Source organism: Nicotiana tomentosiformis, chromosome 5 (assembly GCF_000390325.3).
Source record: "Nicotiana tomentosiformis chromosome 5, ASM39032v3, whole genome shotgun sequence".
In the NCBI taxonomy this organism is placed as follows: domain Eukaryota; kingdom Viridiplantae; phylum Streptophyta; class Magnoliopsida; order Solanales; family Solanaceae; genus Nicotiana; species Nicotiana tomentosiformis.
Window position 1 is genome coordinate 16,878,675 of NC_090816.1, and position 19,631 is coordinate 16,898,305.

General features: G+C 36.5%; 1 protein-coding gene across 1 annotated transcript; it reads right to left on the minus strand.

Annotated features, from left to right (window-relative positions):
* Window positions 1-12,120: 12,120 nt before the first annotated feature.
* Window positions 12,121-13,421, minus strand: LOC138891969 (uncharacterized). The gene is made up of 3 exons (XM_070175659.1): window positions 13,195-13,421; window positions 12,742-13,074; window positions 12,121-12,655 (listed from the first exon to the last, which is right to left on the minus strand). The coding sequence occupies exons 1-3, from the start codon at window positions 13,419-13,421 to the stop codon at window positions 12,121-12,123; spliced, it is 1,095 nt and encodes a 364-aa protein (XP_070031760.1).
* Between the last annotated feature and the right edge of the window lie 6,210 nt (window positions 13,422-19,631).

Consider the following 19,631-nt stretch of genomic DNA (forward strand, 5'->3'; position numbering starts at 1 on the left):
TTCACTATTATACATTGTATTCAATTCACCGTATTCAAACAACAAAAACCACAAAACATAGTAATATTCGATTGTATTCAAAAAATACAGACCTTCGAGATACATAAATACATGCGAAAATAATGTATTTATACAAAAGTACAATGTATTTGAGTGTATTTGTATAGAATACAATGTATTTGTATCATTGTATGTGACTAAATAGCAAAGAAGAGAAGAAAGTTTGCCGGAGATGGCGTTTTCCGGCCAAGCAAAATACTGTTACATTGTATTAAAACTAAAAATGGAGACGAACAATAACCCGACCCTCAAATCTTCTCCGGCGTAGCCATGGCCCTCAAATATCTGTTGACTAGAGTAATGCTCCTTCTGCTAAAATTATTAATAACATACATAGCTTATAACATTTTAGTTTGAATATTCCCAAGACGAAGCCAAAACACAGGGGCGGATGTAGAGGGTTAACAGCGGGTTCAATTAAACCCATAACTTTTGACGCGTAGTAAAATTTTATGTGTAAAAATTCCTTAAAATTGTAAAAATAATAAATATGAACCCATACCTTTAAAAAATTTAATGGTTTCAATGCTAAAAACTTTATAATTCAACCCATAGAGTTTAAATCCTGGATCCGCCTCTGCCAAAATATATTGCAGCAACATGTGCTCCTTACTACCCAAATATCTCCGATCCAAAATTACCACTCTTCCACCGCAACTCCGCCACCAGCTACTTCTCCGAGTCACCGGAGACATCGAATCTCCGGATGATATATGCCGACGATTGTGTTGATTTGAGGGAGAAGAGAGAGGATTGAGAATCTTGCTGATAGAAAGAAAAAGAAGAGAGAGAGAACGGACATAATTGACATATTTCATGCCTCAATGGTAGAGTATAAAATAAATACCTATTTTGCTATAAAATAAAAAAGGTAGCTATAAGTAATAATATTTTGAAATTATTTTTGTTTATAATAAATATGGTGTAATAGTTTACTATAGGAGGTAAAATTTCCTACTCTCTAATAGTATATTGACTTAAGTAATTATCTCAATCTTAAAGTTTAACCTATTACCTGTTAAAGAAAGCACAATTTTATTTACTTAAATTATATATTCAACATTTCTTTTTAGTGTTTTTCGACTAAAACTTCTATCTTTGAACCTTATAGTGAGCACCTAATTAATCATTAAGCCCAGTCATTGTATTGTGCACTGGAACTAATCTTTTCAGCCCAGTCGTTGTGCACTGGACATAATTCATTAAGCCCAACCATTGTGCACTTGAAAGTTCATTTTGATCCGGATCTTTACACAATTAGCCGATCAGATTTACTATTTACTTTTCCTATCCAGTCATACATATATATATATATATTAATTGTATATTGATTATACATATATAATATATTATACATGAATTATATAAATATATTATATATCTACCGGCTATTTTTAGTTTAAGCAATTTGGTGAGCGGCTATTTAAGTTAATTCTTCTTTTATTCTTTTAAAGAAACGGTTGCCGATAGCTTCTATCCATTGTCTATATCGCTCCATTTAAATCCGTTTCAGTCCAATATTATTAAGAAAAAAAAAAAAAAAGTAAGTTTGATATGCAGCAGCTATGCAAGAACTTAGGGAGTGGCACTAATTGACTGCTGTCCTTTGTCGCACTTAACTGCTGTTATGAAGCAATTGATATCAGGAAAATATAGTAACAATATTAACAATTTCAAATACAGGATATCGCTCAATTTATTTAGTAATAAAAGGGTCAGGTAAGTGCACTTATATATATTGAGGGTGATGTCGTCCGAGACACTTTTGACCACAATGCATAGCAAGATATACTGAAATAAATGTGTAGATTACAAGAGTGGAAGGTTACTATTAGTTCAGTTTCTTGGAATGTATGCGAAATATATACCGTGAAAAAAATGGCTAGTTTCATCTTTCTACACTTTTACAGGAAGCAAATATACAATTTAAATAAATAATAAAATTGGAATTGTAGGCATCTGCAGTCGTTTTGTGACTTGGGATGCCACCCGTTATATATGTTCAATATTTGAGGAAATACTAGTACATATATAATATTTTACTCAAGTGATCGGGTGCATATCACCCCCAATCCCCTATATAGATCCGCCCCTAGATCGAATTACGTAGCATCTTTTTCTTTCTACTGGGGTTTGAACTCTCTCATATCTTTTATCTCACTTTACTTACTAATTAAGTCACAACCTTGGACGTTGTCCTCGGTCATCAAAATTAGTGAGGGTTAGCCAGAGACGGATTTAGGATTTGGAGATTTTGGATACCGCATAGCTTTGAAAGTTCATGTGTCGCTATTTATATATTGAGATAACGAATATTTTGTCGATTTGAATAACTTTGAATTTGGATTTGTGTTATTGTCTTTTTGGTATATAATATAAATCTATTGAATGGAAAAATATAGTACTATAGCTATGACAGAGCAAAGATTTGCTATAGAAAATGTTACTGTAACTTTGTATGGAAAAAGCAAATACTTAACTAATAAGAGACACAAAACTCAAGTAAAAAATTAACAAATAAAGTAAGATAGTTAACAATAATTACAGGAAAAAAAAAAAAAGGGGAATATATAGAATGACTTAAAGTTTAACGTGATGTAGCAAGCCAAAAGATTCAAAAACTGTCGCCAAAGGGGTTCGACCCTTCTTAACCAAGGTGGAATCTCCTACTCTTTGCCACTAACATTGTATCATTTGTTACTATGATTGACGCTTTAAATATATATACGATTTCTTACATATATATATATATATATAGTTTCAACCAAAACTTGCGGGTAGCGTACCACCCCTTCGGACCTTACTAGATCCGTCCCTGGGGTTAGCTGCTTCCTTAATCTCTCTTTGTTCTTAATCTGTCTAAGTAGCTTTTAAGCTAACCCAAACATCCTCCAAGAAAAGTTAAACTGTACTTTTGGTGCGACAATAATAAAATCCATGTACAAAGGGACATGAATTCGATTTCCTTTTAAAAGTTATAGATTCGTACTTTTTTTTCAAATTAAAATATTTTGATTAACTTAATTAGTCATGGATCTATTGTCGCCTTGAGAAATGAACTATAGATACTTTTGGTGATGGTAGTTGCAATTAAAATTTTACTAAATTAGCTGGTAACTGTCTTAGTTAAATTTTTTTAAATCGTTTTAATTTGTTTTCTTTAGTGAGAACAGGCAAGATCACCATTAAGATAATTTTCTCCTTATGATGTGTTTGGCAGGTAGGAAAATATTTAAAAATTTATAAAATAAGTGGTTTTCGTACTTATTTTTTGATGTTTGATTAGGTAACAGAAAATAAGTTTTAAAATATATTAAATTTAGGCAGACACAATGGGAGACGAAATGGGTAATGGCGGGGGACAGTGGTAGGTTAGGGTCTAGGGGTGGGGATGGCCATGGGGGGAAGGGGAGGGAGGGGAGCAAGGGGTGGCAGGGGGTAGGGGTGGGTGTGAGGGGTGGGATGGGGGTGGGGAGTGGAGGATGGAGGTAAGGAATAAGGAAAAAAGTTTTGAAAAATATTTTCCCTCCTTTTGGTAGGAAAGTCGTTTCCTCCGATTGAAAGAAAATGAGTTTAACTTATTAAACGTTAATTAATATACAATTCAACACGTTATTCTCCTTCATACCAAACACACTCTTAGTCACCACCTTTTGACTTTGTTTACCCTTAAAATAGATAGTAATTAAATTTGTACGAGGTTTTAAGGATATGCAGATTGATTCAACACAAGTAATCAAGAATGTTAGATAAACGAATGAAATACAAAAAGAATAAGCAAACCAGTTATAATGCTATGGCCCAGTTTGAACTTGGGTTGCATAATGGTTTTATCCTCGATCGGACCCTCGTTTTAGAGCCAATAGAGAATGAATAACAAACAGTAAAGTAATAGTTTTGCTATAGCTAGAGAGTAGAAAAATGAAATTATATTGCTTTGGTATGTATGTTTGTTGCTCCCAAATGCACACACAAGTATACGTGGTCATACAAGTAATAAAATGATAAGTCGGGTGTCGAACCCACAAAGACTTGTGTTAACTACCTACTAGTTTCACCAAGATTATTATTTAGTCAAGTCAATCAAAGTTCAAAAGGATGATTATACTAAGCAATAATTCTAACAAGTAACTAATTTATCAAGCAGCAAAATGGTTGTTGTGTATTCAGTAGAGACAAATATTCCAGGATTGTAATCGACTCACCAATCCTATTGTGTTCTAATTAACTCTCCCTATCATACAATTCACTCATGGTTGCTAATTAATCGAATAATTGCTCTCGTAGTATTCTTCCGAATTCCTACTCGCCTATTCAAAATAGATTAATGCATATATTCCTATGGAATCAATCTATTAAGAACGCATTAAGATTACGATATTTAATTAAGCACGGTAACTAGGCATATTCCTATCCTAACTACAAATCCGCCCCCCTCAGAGTTAAGATCATGCTCTCTTCAATTCTTCTCTAATCTAAACATGACTTTCCCAAGCATAACATAGATAGTAAATAGAACTTAACTGTTAGCCAGACAATTAAGCAATTAGTCACAGAATTGAAGAAGCAACCATATATTGGTGAATTGTAATCAAGGTTAAGTCAACTTTAAACAACAATATTCATGGATAAATCAAAACCCCAAAACTATGAGTTTTAGCCACTCATGATAATATCAAAACAAATTCACAAGTGTTGATTAATTGAAAATACTAAGAAAAGATGAAAAAAACTGAGATATCCTCGCTCCCGGATGTTCCTTGTGTGTATATTTCCTTCAAAGTGGCGTCTCCCCTCTCAAAATAGGCTTAGTCTTGCTTTTATACGCGTTAGGTAGGTCTTGGGTTGAAATAACCTTGTCCCGGACAAAGTTAGAGATATTTTCCGTCACCAGCGCCAGGGTAGCATCGGGCGCTAGCCCTGGCGCTCTTGAAAGATAAAGCTTCTGGAAATTGCGCCACAGGTAGCGCCCCACGCTGCTTGTGGTGCTACAATGGCCATTTTTAATGTTTTGCTCCTTTTTGGATCTAATCTCGCACCTTTCGCCCCCTATTGCCTCTGGATGATTCCTACATATAAAAATACCATGAATTAGCTTAAATCAATACATTTCATATCTGAAATCCACGAAATATGAGTAAAATATGAGGCTATATATATATATATATATATATATATATATATATATATATATATATATATATATATATATATATACATATATATATACTTTAAGCTAAATATCAACACCCCACACTTAGACTCTTGCTCGTCCTCGATCAATGGGACTATCAACTACACCCGAACAACGTACACATCTCAACTAGAGAGGAGCACTTTAATTTTTAACCATACACGCTACCATTGACTATGATCGATACCGGCAATCAAGCATGAATATACAAGTTTCACATTCTTCCTATTCCAAACACGCCCAAGTATAACCATTCCAATTCAATCAATTTAAACAACCTATCCGTAATTACCCTACTTTAAGAGCCGAATCGTTACCACTAAGTACCCTCAACTCGCGCACTCACCCAACAAGAGAAGTTTACAATATTATCAATCCTTCATAAGATCATGTGCCCTCACTAACAAACAAAAGAGTGAATATAGAATAGTCCATATATTCAAGTATGCATTTGAACATAATTTAAGGACATCACACAATTGAACAAAATTCTCACTCTCACAAAGTATTCATGTGCATCACGTGGTCGTACCATAAGCTTGTCATAGTGTACATCTCTACTAATCTAAGCTAGCCAAATCTAGGATCAATTAGAACTTTAAGGTTGTACTGTAGGCTAAAGGACGTGTAGGATATATTTAGGAATAGTGTCTAACCCTCCTAAGCACTTTAATACACTACACTAAAAAATTGAGCACTTATTCTTCTCAACCAATTCACTCGCCACAAACCATATACAACATAACCTTTTTTCAATTAAGCACTTCTATATTTCCACTAGCACGTATTAGTAAGATTAGGAGGTGTGTGTTTTTTACATTATTTGAACTATTCTCTTTTTTTCTTTCTTGCAGTTTTTTCTTTTTCTCTTTACTATTTTTTTACACAGACCCCATACATTATGGTTCATCGGCTAGTGGCCTTTTTTTTACAACTTTAGTGCACCTTAAGGGCCCTTCCACGGTTCCACTCGAAAGCTACTCCCCAATCTATCACTTTACTTTTTTTAGCGACTAAGTGATTTAGGAGATGAAGGTTCAATAATCTCAAATTAAGAACAAAATAGGGGTACGACTTGTAATGTGGGTGCCAAAGAAAAGGTCTATAGGCTCAAAGGGGCTAGCAATGAAAAATTTTATTTTTAAGTGACAAGCACATCTATGATCAAGCAAGAAACTCCTATGTCATCTCTTAAACAAGCACAACTTAATGATTTCGCTTCGATTAACACACGGGGCAAGTTCTAGACTACACAGGATAGCACATAAGATCACAAATCCTCACACACACATTGCACATGACTCAATCGAGACGGTTCTGTTCAACTCTCAAGTCAAGTAAGTACATATAATGGAGAAATATTTAGCAATATTGCACTATGTGGACTACAAGTCAAACAACTAAAAAAAGGTGTCACATAGTAGGCTATTTATTTTACTCAGGCATCACAATTCAAATCAAATGCACGGGAAGACAGAGCACATGTCATATCCTAATGTGCCAGCACCAATCACGTCAATAGGTACCTCAGAGCGACTCAGTTTCTTTCTAACCTACTCCTAAAAAGAAAAATAAAGTATACGGTTCGAGCTATACCCTTAAAAAAGAACTGGTGCCCAAATAAAAACCAAGGGATACTACCTAACTATCCTAAAAAAATCTTTTTCGTATTTTTAATCGGACTTTAATCCCTCAAAAAAATTATCCAAAATATCCATCATCGAAAAAAGTCCGAGCTTTTTTTGATTTTTTTTTTCTTTTTTTCTATTTTTGTATTTGTTTTCTTTTTCTTACTAAAATTAGACTAAGTCTATTATGGGTTCCTAAAACAAAACTAATAAAAAGAAACAAATTTATACAATTTACATCACAAGAAGTAGTTCCCCCACCCCACACTTAGCATATGCATAGTCCCCGATGCATGTAAAAATGTAAAGCAAAGTAGGGTGAAAAGAAAAACTCTCTGCTAGTCGGATTCCTCCTCCTGAGAATGCCCGCCAGCCGCAACTCCGGGATCATCATCATCATAATCTCCCAGGGGTACCAAATCCATGGGCCCAGTGACTTCATTACCAATTTCATCCTTAGTGTCGGAGCCTTTGTAAGTGTTCTCATCCTCTGACGTGTGAACGAGACTGCCAGGTGTAATCCCCAACATCTCTTTGGAAGAACTAGACAAATTATTGTGTAGATGCATACGCTCCTTGTCCGATACACCCATCCTGTTCATGATCACATTTAAGGAGTTATAGAGATACCAGTTGAAGTTCTCATCTCTCTCATTCTGTGATGCCTGGGTAAGCTTAGACGTAGTCTCCAACAAAGATGTGATGTCCATCAGCCCCTTAGGATCCTCTAGAACCTCGTCATACCCGGGGTATTCAGGCACCCCCCCGGGATAGCATGTACTGCACGAGCAAATTGCCAAAGAAGAATCTCTTGATCTGCCGCCCAAATCATATGCGGGCCATCTCCCCTAAAATGATCTCACCCACATTGATGGGCCGCCCAGTCATAAAAAAGATATCACACACACTCGAGTTCGAGTGCATTCACTGTTGTGTTCAACTGGCATGAGTCCTTTATCACCCTCGTTTACTGCTTTGCATTGGGGACAATGCTATATCTTAAGTGTGGGTGGGGTCTCCCTATTTGCTTGTATTTATTTTGTTTCTTGCTTATTAGACTATGTGGCCTGTAATCGTAACTCTGAATTTTATTTGGCCTGTAATAGCTTATTAGACGATCGCAAAACATAATACAAAATTATTACTCGCTAGTCAAAGATAGTATAGATTTATTATCGTCTCCACATGGATTGGATTTAAATAGCGTTCGAATAATCTCCAGTTGATTACTATCCAGGAAAATTAACACTTGATTTGATAACTGTTACTTCGGTGAACTACTAACAATTTAGCAAATAACAATTGATCACAAAAGACATTAGATGAGCAACAAAGAAATATCAATGAGAGGGATAAGGGTATTTGATTAGATAGGTGAAAGATAACCGACTCGGGATCCAACTCTTGAGTTAATTCACTCTATAATATGGTTGATTCTCACGAATTCAACCGATAATCAGATTGCACTTGAAGTTAGTGTTCCTTTTTCGATTAAAGGTTAATTCCGTAATTAATCCAATTGGAGCACAGTAAATAATTGCAACAATCAAATGATGGTTATCATCTAAAGGGTAACTTCTCACAAATATTTTCCTATTTTCTATTTCGATTAATAATTCAAGAGGATCTTTCGATTACTTATTTGAATCACAAATTTAAACTAGAACATAAGATGTGAAGAAATTCAGTATAAAACTCCTCTTTTGATTAAGCAAAACAGCAAATAACTCACAATACAAATTAAATCTCCATCAATTAATTCTAACAATTTTCAAGAATCGAATCCCTAATCACGTTATCGAAACACAGTTTCTGTCAATACCCTAATGGAAACTACTCTATAACAATGGAGTAATACATCTCAAATAAGTTTAAGAACAAAGAAAACATCAAATCTAATGATTTCGATACAAACTCCCGTATTGCACTGATTACAGGTTGTAATATTGATGAATTCTTGAGTCTTCTTGCCTTGGTTGGTTCTCCAATCTTTTGTAGGTCAAACGTCCCTAAAACAACGTGTTTCAGTGTATTTATACCATGTAGGAATGAACCCGGATGAAACTACACTCTTTGAGCTGAAGTGGAAAAACCTGCAAACTTATTACTCTTCATGCGTCGCACACTGCATCGCATCAGTTCTCTTTGCACTCAGTTGCAAACTCTCTGAACTCCGCATGTCTGACAGAATTTTCCCTTAGTGCGCCGCACCATGCATCGCAGCGGTGCCTTCTCTTTGTAAAGCTTAGCATTTTCATGAGAGTGTAGCCTGAACTCATCTAACTCATTCAATTGCAAGAGTATCTTCTCGCCCGCGGCTTCAAAGTCCATATTCAACTTTTTAATGGCCTAGTACGCCTTGTGTTCAAGTTCAACAGGCAAGTGACATGCCTTCCCATAAATAACCTTATACAACGACGCCACAATTGGTGTTTTATATGCAGTTCTATATGCCCACAAGGCATCATCTAACTTTACGGCCCAATCCTTCCTATTCACACTCACTGTCTTCTCTAATATTTGATTTATTTCTCTGTTGGACACCTCAGCTTGTCCACTTATTTACGGATGATATGTCGTGGCAACTCTATGGCAAACCCCATATTTAGTTAGAAGGTTATTCAACAACCGATTGCAAAAATGTGTCCCTCCATCACTAATCAAAGCGTGTGGAGTCCCAAACCTCAAGAATATGTTCTTCTTCACAAAAGCAGCTACCACCTTGACATCATTAGTTGGCAATGCGATCGCCTCTACCTATTTCAACACGTAGTCGCTAGCAAGATATATTTGTTTTCCTCTAGACAATAGGAACAGTCCCATAAAATCTATACCTCACACATAAAAAATTTCGACCTCCATGATGTTATTCAAAGGCATTCCATGCCTCTTTGTGATTGTCTCTGTTCTTTGACACTGGTCACACTTATTAACAAATGCACGGGCATCCTTGAACAATATTGGCCAAAAGAATCCAGATTGTAGCACCTTTGCAGTTGTCCTATCGGCTCCATGATGACCCCCATAAGGCGAGGCATGGCAATCATACAATACTAATTCCACCTCCTTTTCTAGAATGCACCTCCTCATCAACTGATTAGCGCACTGTTTGTACAAGAATGGCTCATCCCAGTAGTAGAAGTTTACATTATGTAAAAACCTCTTTCTAGCTTCAGATTCAATTTTAGGAATAAGTACCCCACTCACAAGATAGTTCACATAGTCTGCGTATCATGGGAGAAGGTCTTGGGTGATAGCAAAATGTTACTCATCAGGGAATGCCTCATTTATTTGTCCACCTTCCTCCACATGCTCATGATTTTTCAGCCTTGATAGATGGTCTGCTACTTGGTTTTTTGTACCCTTCCGATCTCGTATTTCTACATCAAAGTCCTGCAACAACAAAACCCAGCGCATCAATCTAGCCTAGGATTCTTTTTGTGTAAATAGATACATGATTGCTGCATGATCGGTATGAACTATGACTTTTGTTCCCACCGAGTATGCCAGAAATTTCTCAAAGGCCCACACAACGGCCAGCAACTCCATTTCAGTGGTGGTGTAATTCAGTTGTGCATCATCAAGAGTTTTACTCGCATAGTAGATGGAGTAGAACATCTTGTCCTTTCTCTAGCCTAACACTGCCCCAATAGCATGGTCACTTGCATTTCACATAAGTTCAAATGGTAAGGACCAATCCGGTGCTGCAATAATGGGGGAAGCCACCAACTTCTTCTTGAGCTCCTCGAATGCCTTTAGGCAGGCTTCATCAAAATTGAAGGTCACATCCTTTTCAAGCAACATGCACAATGGACTAGCAATTTTTCAAAAATCTTAAATAAAGCGTCTATAAAACCCCACATGTCCCAAGAATCTCCGTACACCCTTCACAGAAATGGGTGGATGTAATTTTTCAACCGCCTCCACCTTCGCCTTATCAATTTCAATGCCGTTCCTTGATACACTATGGCCCAACACGATGCCTTCTTGCACCATAAAATGGTATTTTTCCCAATTTAACACTAAATTTGTTTCTTCACAATGGGACAACACCTTGCTCAGATTCTTCAAACAGTCATCATAAGAAGAACCAAAGACTGAAAAATTATCCATGAAGACTTCCACAAATATTTCCACCATATCGGTGAAAATAGCCATCATGCACATCTGGAAAGTGGTCGGTGCATTACAAAGACCAAATGGTATTCGCTTGAAAGCAATAGTACCATAAGGACATGTAAAAGTGGTCTTCTCCTAATCCTCTCGGCATATGACAATATGGTTGTACCCCGAATAACCATCAAGGAAAACATTAATATTCATGCCCCGCCAATCTGTCCAACATTTGGTCAATGAATGGAAGTGGGAAGTGTCCTTGTTGTTTGCCTTGTTGAGCTTTCTGTAATCAATGTAAACTCTCCACCTCGTCACGGTGCGAGTAGGAATTAGCTTATTCTTCTTATTCTCTACAACAGTCATCCCCCCTTTAGCCACTTAATTACTTCCTTCTTTACGACGTCTTTCATAATGGGATTTAATCTCCTTTGTTGATCAACACTGGAGTGGTGTCCATCTTCAAGAAAGATTTTATGCATGCAAAATGATGGACCGATTCCTTTGATGTCAGCAATTGTCTACCCAATAGCCTTTTTATGCTCACGAAGAACTCTGAGCAATTTTTCTTCTTGCACATCGGTCAAGTTGGATGAGATAATCACTGGAAATGTCTCAGAGTTTCCCAAATAATCATAGATGCACTAGAAGGGGTTTAACCTCTAGCTTTGGAGCTTCTTCAATAGATGGCTTAGGAGGGGTCAGAATAACATGCATGTCTAACTCCTCAAATCTCCCAACCCCATGGACATAACTGGAAGATATGTTAAGTACTTGATCAATATCTTCCATCATCTCATCTTCGATGTCTTCTTCATTCCCAATCAAGGCTCGTTCAAGAGGATCTATGGGGCTCATATAAGACACAAATGACGTCACGACACTTTCCACCACAGAAATCATGGATAGCTCTTCATAGTGGGCTAGCAATCTGAGTGCTTTATACATATTAAATACTTCAACCCACTTGGTCACCCACTCTTATCGTCATCTTTCCTTCGCATACATTAATAATAGCTCGGCCCGTGGCTAGGAATGGACACTCCAAAATAAATGAGACTTCTTGATCAGGCTCATATTCAAAGATAATAAATTCCATAGGGAATATGAAAGAACACACTTGAACTAACCATCTCCAATCACTCTTTCAGGATGAGCAAGGGAACAATCAACCAACTGTAAAATTACCGTGGTTGGGCGTAGATCACCCAACCCTAACTGTCTAAACACCGATAGCGACATCAAATTAATGCTCGCCCCAAGATCACACGAAGCTCGCCCGACTACGTGCTTACCAATCAAGATTTGGATAGTGAAGCTACCTGGATCCTTCAATATCTGAGGTAGCTTGCTTTGAATTTTTGAGCTACATTCTTCAGTGCATGCCACTGTCTCGAACTCTGTCAACCTATTCTTATTTGCCACTATGTCCTTGATGTATTTAGCATATTTGGGCACTTCTTGCAGGATATCTACTAGTAGAATATTGATTTGCACTTGCTTCAAAATATCAAGAAACTTTTTATAAGCTGCATTATCCTTCACTTTCTGCAATCTCAGAGGGAACGGAGGTGGTGGCCTCGCAACTAATGGTGGGGGTTTCTTAGCCACCGCCTCTTCAGCTGACTTCTCTGACTCCTTTGCTTTTTTGATTCTGCTTCTATGGTGGCCGGTTTCTCATGAATGGTCACTTTCTTCCTCTTTTTCGACGGGACTTCTTCTAACTGTCTCCCATTCCTCTATGACACAACATTAATAGATGCCTTAGGATTAGCCTCAGTGTCTCTTGGAAGAGCTCCAACTAGTCGAGTATTTTGGGCACTGGCAAGTTGCCCCATTTGTCGCTCCAAATTTCTCATCGCTGATGCTTGGGCATGTTGGTCAGCCATCAATTTCTTTAGCATATCCTCAATGTGACTCGTCGAGTTTGTAGGTTGCTCAGTCTGTGGTGGTCTACATTGCTGTTGAGGAGCTTGTGGCCTGTACTGATTCTGAGCCCCTTGGTTTCCACCCCAAGAGAAGTTTGGGTGGTTCCTCCCTTTAGGATTGTAAGTCTTCCCATACTGGTTTGTCTGGCCCCTATTTGCATTACCCACAAGATAGACAGACTCTGAATTAACTGGACAAAAGTCGCTCGTGTGACCCTCTTCATATACTTCATAAAATATTTGAACATGTTGCACTGGCTGGGCTTATTGCTTGTTAATAACCAAGGTCATATGATTGACTTGGTTGGCCAGTATGGCAATTAGCGCTGATAATGCAGAGACGACATCTAGCTCGAGAACCCCTACCGATTTTTTCACTGTGTATCTACCCATCTCCCATTGCCAATCAGGATTGCTTTTGGAAAATTTGTTCAATAATGCATATATCTCATCAAAGCTTTTCTCTAACACTTGACCTCCCGCTGCAGCATCTACCATAATCTTTGTTTCAGTATGTATACCCTCTATGAGCTAATACTTTATTTGTCTGATTGTGATAAGGACAGTCTATGAGTAGCCCCTTGAACCTTTCCTAGGCTGAGTATAAAAACTCCCCCGATTTCTGTTTGAAGTCGACTATCTCACTTCTGATCTTTGCAGTCTTGCCTGAAGGAAAGAACTTTGCCAAACATTTCCTCACCAGATCATTCTATGATGTAATAGAATTAGTTGGTTCCGCCTTCAACCATCGCTTTGCTTCGCCCAAAAGAGAGAATGGGAACAGTGTGAGCCTCACATAGTCTGGAGTGACTCCTTTAGTGATGTAAGTATCACTAATCTCCAAGAAGTCCAGGATGTGTTGTTGTGGATCCTCGTGTAGAAGACTCATAAACTGCCCATTCATATGTAGTAACTAGATCGTGCTATGTTTCATCTCAAAGTGCCCAATGATTCTAGGCTTCACGATGTTGTAGGTGACATTAGCAATGCTGGGCATTGCCACCTCCTGAATAGTCATATGTTGCTCCTCTTCCATGTCCACGGGATATTGAACTAGTGCCTGAAGATTATATGTGTCCCATGTTTCCCTCAACCTCCTGTGAAATATTCTCTCAGGTTCGGGTCAAAGCCTTGAAGTTTATCCTGGCTTATGACCCTTCGCATTCAATCAAAGTTCCTGAGAGTAGAGCGACCAATAAGAACGTTAGACTTGACGAAATAAATAACTAAAGTAAAAACTAGAAAGTAGTCAATATTCAAGTCCCCGGCAACGGCGCCAAAAGCTTGTTGCTCCCAAACGCACACGCAAGTATACATGGTCGTATAAGTAATAAAATGATAAGTCGAGTGTCGAACCCACAGAGACTTGTGTTAACTACCCACTAGTTTCACCAAGATTATGATTCAGTCAAGTCAATCAGAGTTTAAAAGAGTGATTAAACTAAGCAATAATTCTAACAAGTAACTAATTTAGCATGCAGTAAAATGGTTGTTGTTTATTCAGTAGAGACAAATATTCCAGGATTATGATCGACTCACCAATCCTATTGTGTTCTAATTAATTCTCCCTATCATATAATTCACCTATGGTTGCTAATTAATCAAATAATTGCTCTCGTAATATTCTCCCGAATTCCTGCTCTCCTATTCAAAAGCGATTATGCTTATATTCGTATGGAATCAATCTATTAAGAACGCATTAAGATTATGATATGTAATTAAGCACGGTGACTAGGTATATTCCTATCCTAACCACAAATTCGCCCCCCTCAGAGTTAAGATCATGCTCTCTTCAATTTTTCTCTAATCTAAACATGGCTTTCCCAAGCATAGCATAGATAATAAATAGAACCTATCTGTTGGCGAGACAATTAAGTAATTAGTCACATAATTGAAGAAGCAACCATATATTGGTGAATTATAATCAAAGTTAAGTCAACTTTAAACAACAATATTCATAGCTAAATCACAACCCCAGAACTATGGATTTTAACCACTCTTAATAATATCAAAACAAATTCACACGTGTTGAATAATTGAAAATACTAAGAAAAGATGAAGATAATTGAGATATCCTTGCTCCCGGATATTCCTTTTGTGTATTTTTCCTTCTATGTGGTGTCTCCCCTCTCAAAATAGGCTTAGTCTTGCTTTTATACGCGTTGGATAGGTCTTGGACCGAAATAACCTTGTCTCAGGCAAAGTTGGAGATATTTTCCGTCACCAGCGCCCAGGGTAGCGTGGGGCGCTAGCCCTAGCGCTGGAAAGATGAAACTTCTGGAAATTGTGCCACAGGTATCGCCCCACGCTGCCTGTGGCGCTACAATGGCCATTTTCAACCTTTTGCTCCTTTTTGGCTCTAATCTCGCACATTTCACCCCCTATTGCCTCTGGATGATTCCTACATATAAAAATATCACGAATTAGTATAAATCAATACATTTCACATCCGAAATCCACGAAACACGAGTAAAATATGAGACGATAATCATATAAATATATATACTTTAAGCTAAATATCAGTATTACAGTATGTCCATTAAATAATAACTACCCCCTTTTATATAGTAGGAGAGTTTCATCACTAGTACAATTCTAAAGGTAAAAAATCCTCTTTTTCGTTAATCATTGATTTTGTGACAATACGCGCCGAGATCTGCGTTGTGATATCTGATGGAGTGCAGATATAGCGGCCCTCTAATGGTCGTGTGTGACCATTACCGTATTGTTTGAGGTCTCGGAGCTCGTTCCGGGATCGGAGAAGTAATGTCTTATCGAGCCCGGTGGCGACCTCTCCGTTCGGACTTTAGTACGAGGCGTCCCGGCTTCGATTCGGACCCCATATAATCATGTCCCTGCTTCGTTCGATCCGCCAAAAAGTCGAGGGGCCGGTTACCCCAGTTTTACCCGTATACAGACTTAGGCATAATATTATAGTGCTCAACTCATTACACGTTAATTAATTTGCAATTCAACACGTTATTTTGTATCCTCCGTGTATCTTTAGATATTAATTAAAATCATTTTCGCAAATCTTTTCTACTTTGTCATATAAAAATATAAAGTCGTGTAAGTCAGGTCACAAATTGTTAGTGGCAAACAAAGGTGCCCGATTAATATACATGGGATCATGATTCATGACATACAATTTTGTGCGAAAAACATGTACGATTCTTTTGTTCTTTATTGGTTACAACGAATATAAAGCTTTCTTCAACACATTGTTTTATGGAATGGAAAAGGAAGGGGATAAAGGGTGTGTTTGGTACGAAGGGAAAAAAAAATTCGAAAAATATTTTTTAATTTTTTCATGTTTAGTTGGCTTAAATATTTTGGAAAACATTTTTCTCATCAACTTTTTTTTCTCCAATTGGAGAAAAATATTTTTCATATCAAGAGAAGAGAAGATTCTTCAAAACTCTTTTCCAACCTTCCTCTCATTCTCCATCCCCACCAATTTTCACTAACCCACTCCCACACACCCACCCCACTCCCACACCCACCCCACTCCACCCCTACCCCAAATAGAAATATTATTAATAGTACCTTTTTTTATGTTATAGCTAAAGTATCTTTTTTTTTTTTATTTCAACAAATGAGTATTTTCTTTTCACGATATAAAAAAAGTTTATTTTTTATTTTAACAAAAAAGTACTTTTTTCATGATGTAGAGAAAATATTTTCTTTCATTTAAACAAAATGATGTAGTAAATAGTATTTTCTTTCATTTCAACAAAATAAGTACTTTATTTTCATATTTTAGAAATAGTACTTTTTTTTCAACCAAAAAAGAGAATTTTTTTAAGTTATGGAGCACAAATTTCAACGTTATTTTTGCATAAAAAGTAAAATAACACATTAGTTCCTTTGAGTTTGTGTGAATTTTTAGAAGAATAATTAAATTCTTGAATAAAATAGAGTAATGAAAATATTGGGTATTTGGGGGGAGAGCACAGAAAACCTAGGGACTTGAGGGAAGGGGTTGAGGAGAGTGGCATAAAAAAAAAATTTCTAAAAAAATAATTCTACTCTCTAACCAAATACTAGAAAATATTTTTCGGAAAAAGCTTTTTACTCACCAATCAAACAAGAAAACATAAGTGATAAAATCACCCATTTTCCATGAAAATATTTTCTAAAATATTTTCATTCGTACCAAACACAGCCAAAACCTTCTTGAAATTCTCTAAAAGCAGAATTTATGCATGTAGTCTGACTAAACCAAAAATTTTACAAAAAGTGTTCAAGGTATCTATAAAAAGTAATATTTGACCTAGCTATATACATAATATAATTTTTTATATACGTATTACAATTTTCCGACGAAGGGTGTTCATGTAAGTTTTCCTACGTGTGTGATCCAATAGGTTTAAGACCCATAATTAATATTTAATTAATGAGCAAATCTCATCCGTCCGATCGATTACTTGATGGACGTACCATTAGGGTTACCACTTATTCTATTCTTCCTTTCCATCACTAAAGGCGGCGGTAACGAAAGCTAGGGCAAGGGGTGAGAAACCAATTTCAATTAACGCTTCCGCTTCGTGATAATGGCTTACGATTTAGGTATGTTTTTTGTAATAATTTTCTGTAAGATTATCATGTTCAAGATTGTGGAATGAATTAAAGTTTATGTTTATATGTGGTATCCGAGCCTGGATTTCTTGAACTTATAATCTTCACTAATGAAAACGAATGAAATATTCTTTAGCCGTTTACTCTAAGAAGAAGGAATAGTAATGTTGGTATGAAAATTGTCTGTCGCCATGGCTTAACGATATGATCAGTTAATATTAATTATTCACTGTGTTTTTTTTATTTAATGTGTGTTCAATTTTAAAGTTTATATTTCAACTTTAAAATCTGAAAGTTTTCTTAAGTTCTGGGTAATTACGGTTTTAGCATGACAAATTGGGTGTGGGTTTCTAGTGCTTGCAAAACTGTTTTAATCTTTTTGAGTTAAACTGTAATTATCGTTTCTTTCTTGGGCCCTAAGTATGTATTAGTTTGGCATTAAACACTGAAAGTTAATTATGTTGTCTCTTCCATTATTATGTTTTGGAACCATTCTGGACCATTAAAGCAATGAAATTACTCCTGATACATATAAATTCCCATAGTTGCACGTAAATCACACATAATACATTGATTGTGATATGATTCTTATATTATATTGTGCAACGAGTAATGTATATGCTTAAAGTTACATATAGTTTGTTAGTCACCAAAGTGATCAAACTATAGTATTTAAAGTATTCACATGCATATAATCTTTCCACTTCCAACCAAGAGATTGTGAGTTCGAGTCATCCCAAGAGCAAGGTGGGGAGTTCTTGGAGGGAGGGAGCTGAGGGTCTACCAGAAACAGCCTCTATACCCCAGGGTAAGGGTAAGGTCTGCGTACACACTACCCTCCCCAGACCCCACTAGTGGGATTATACTAAATTGTTGTTGTTGTTGTATAATCTTTTGATAATTATTTTATGTGTGCACTTATGTTTATATAGTTTGTTAGTCACTAAAGTGGCCAAGCTAGTATGTTTATGAAAAACATGCATACATAAAAGTATAATTTATCCATAAAATTAATAAAATATCTATAATTAAAAATTAGTGGATAAATTAATTTTTACTATTGATAGAACTTAAGGATTTACCCAAAAGTGGATCAATTATTCTATGAATAGTGAATATGATGAGGTAAATTAATATTCTTTAGTCAAATATATATTGTCTGTCCAAAGATGGCATATATGTTTGGTTAAAAATATTTAATTACCTATTAAAGACTAAATGGCATTTAAATTATGATAGTGTGTCGTAGTATTTACCCAAAGGAGAATTACGATATGCTTTAATTATTTGTTGAATCTATATTGATTTGTGAGCATGTATTATCTATTTTGCAACTATTCCTCTTCATTCGCATGCTTCGTCTGTTACTGTGTTCAATGGATTGAACTTCTCTGAATGGCATGAACAAGTCCAGTTCTACTTAAGTGTGATGGATCTTGATTTGGCTCTGCTGAGTGATAAGCCTATTGCCATTACTGATTCGAGTAGTGCGGATGAGAAGTCTTTCCATAAAGCATGAGAACGCTCTAACAGGCTGAGCTTTATGTTTATACGAATGAGTATTGCCAACAACATTAAGAGTATTATTCCACAAACAAAAAGTGTTAGGGAATACCCGAAGTTTGTGGAGGAATATTTTTGTTCTGCAGATAAGTCTCTCGCTGGTACACTAATGGATGAACTCATGACCATGAAGTTTGATGGGTCGCGTAGTATGCAAAATCATATCATCGAGATAACTAACATTGCAGCAAGACTTCAGACCTTGGGGATGAAAGTTGATGACTCCTTCTTGGTTCAGTTTATTCTGAATTCGTTGCCTCCTGAGTATGGACCTTTTCAAATTAACTATAACACTATTAGGGATAAGTGAAATCTTAGTGAATTGTCCAGTATGCTTACTCAGGAGGAGTCAAGACTTAAGAAACAAGGGAGTCATTCACTTAACCTCGTGGGTCAAGGAGCTGGTAAAGGACTTAAAGTAAAGGCCAACAAGTTCAAGAAGAAGAAAGCACATGCTAAAGCTCCACAGGATGCTAACAAGGAACATAAGGCAGATACATGTCATTTCTGTAACAAGAAAGGACACTATCAGAAAGATTGCCTGAAATGTAAAGCTTGGTTCGAAAA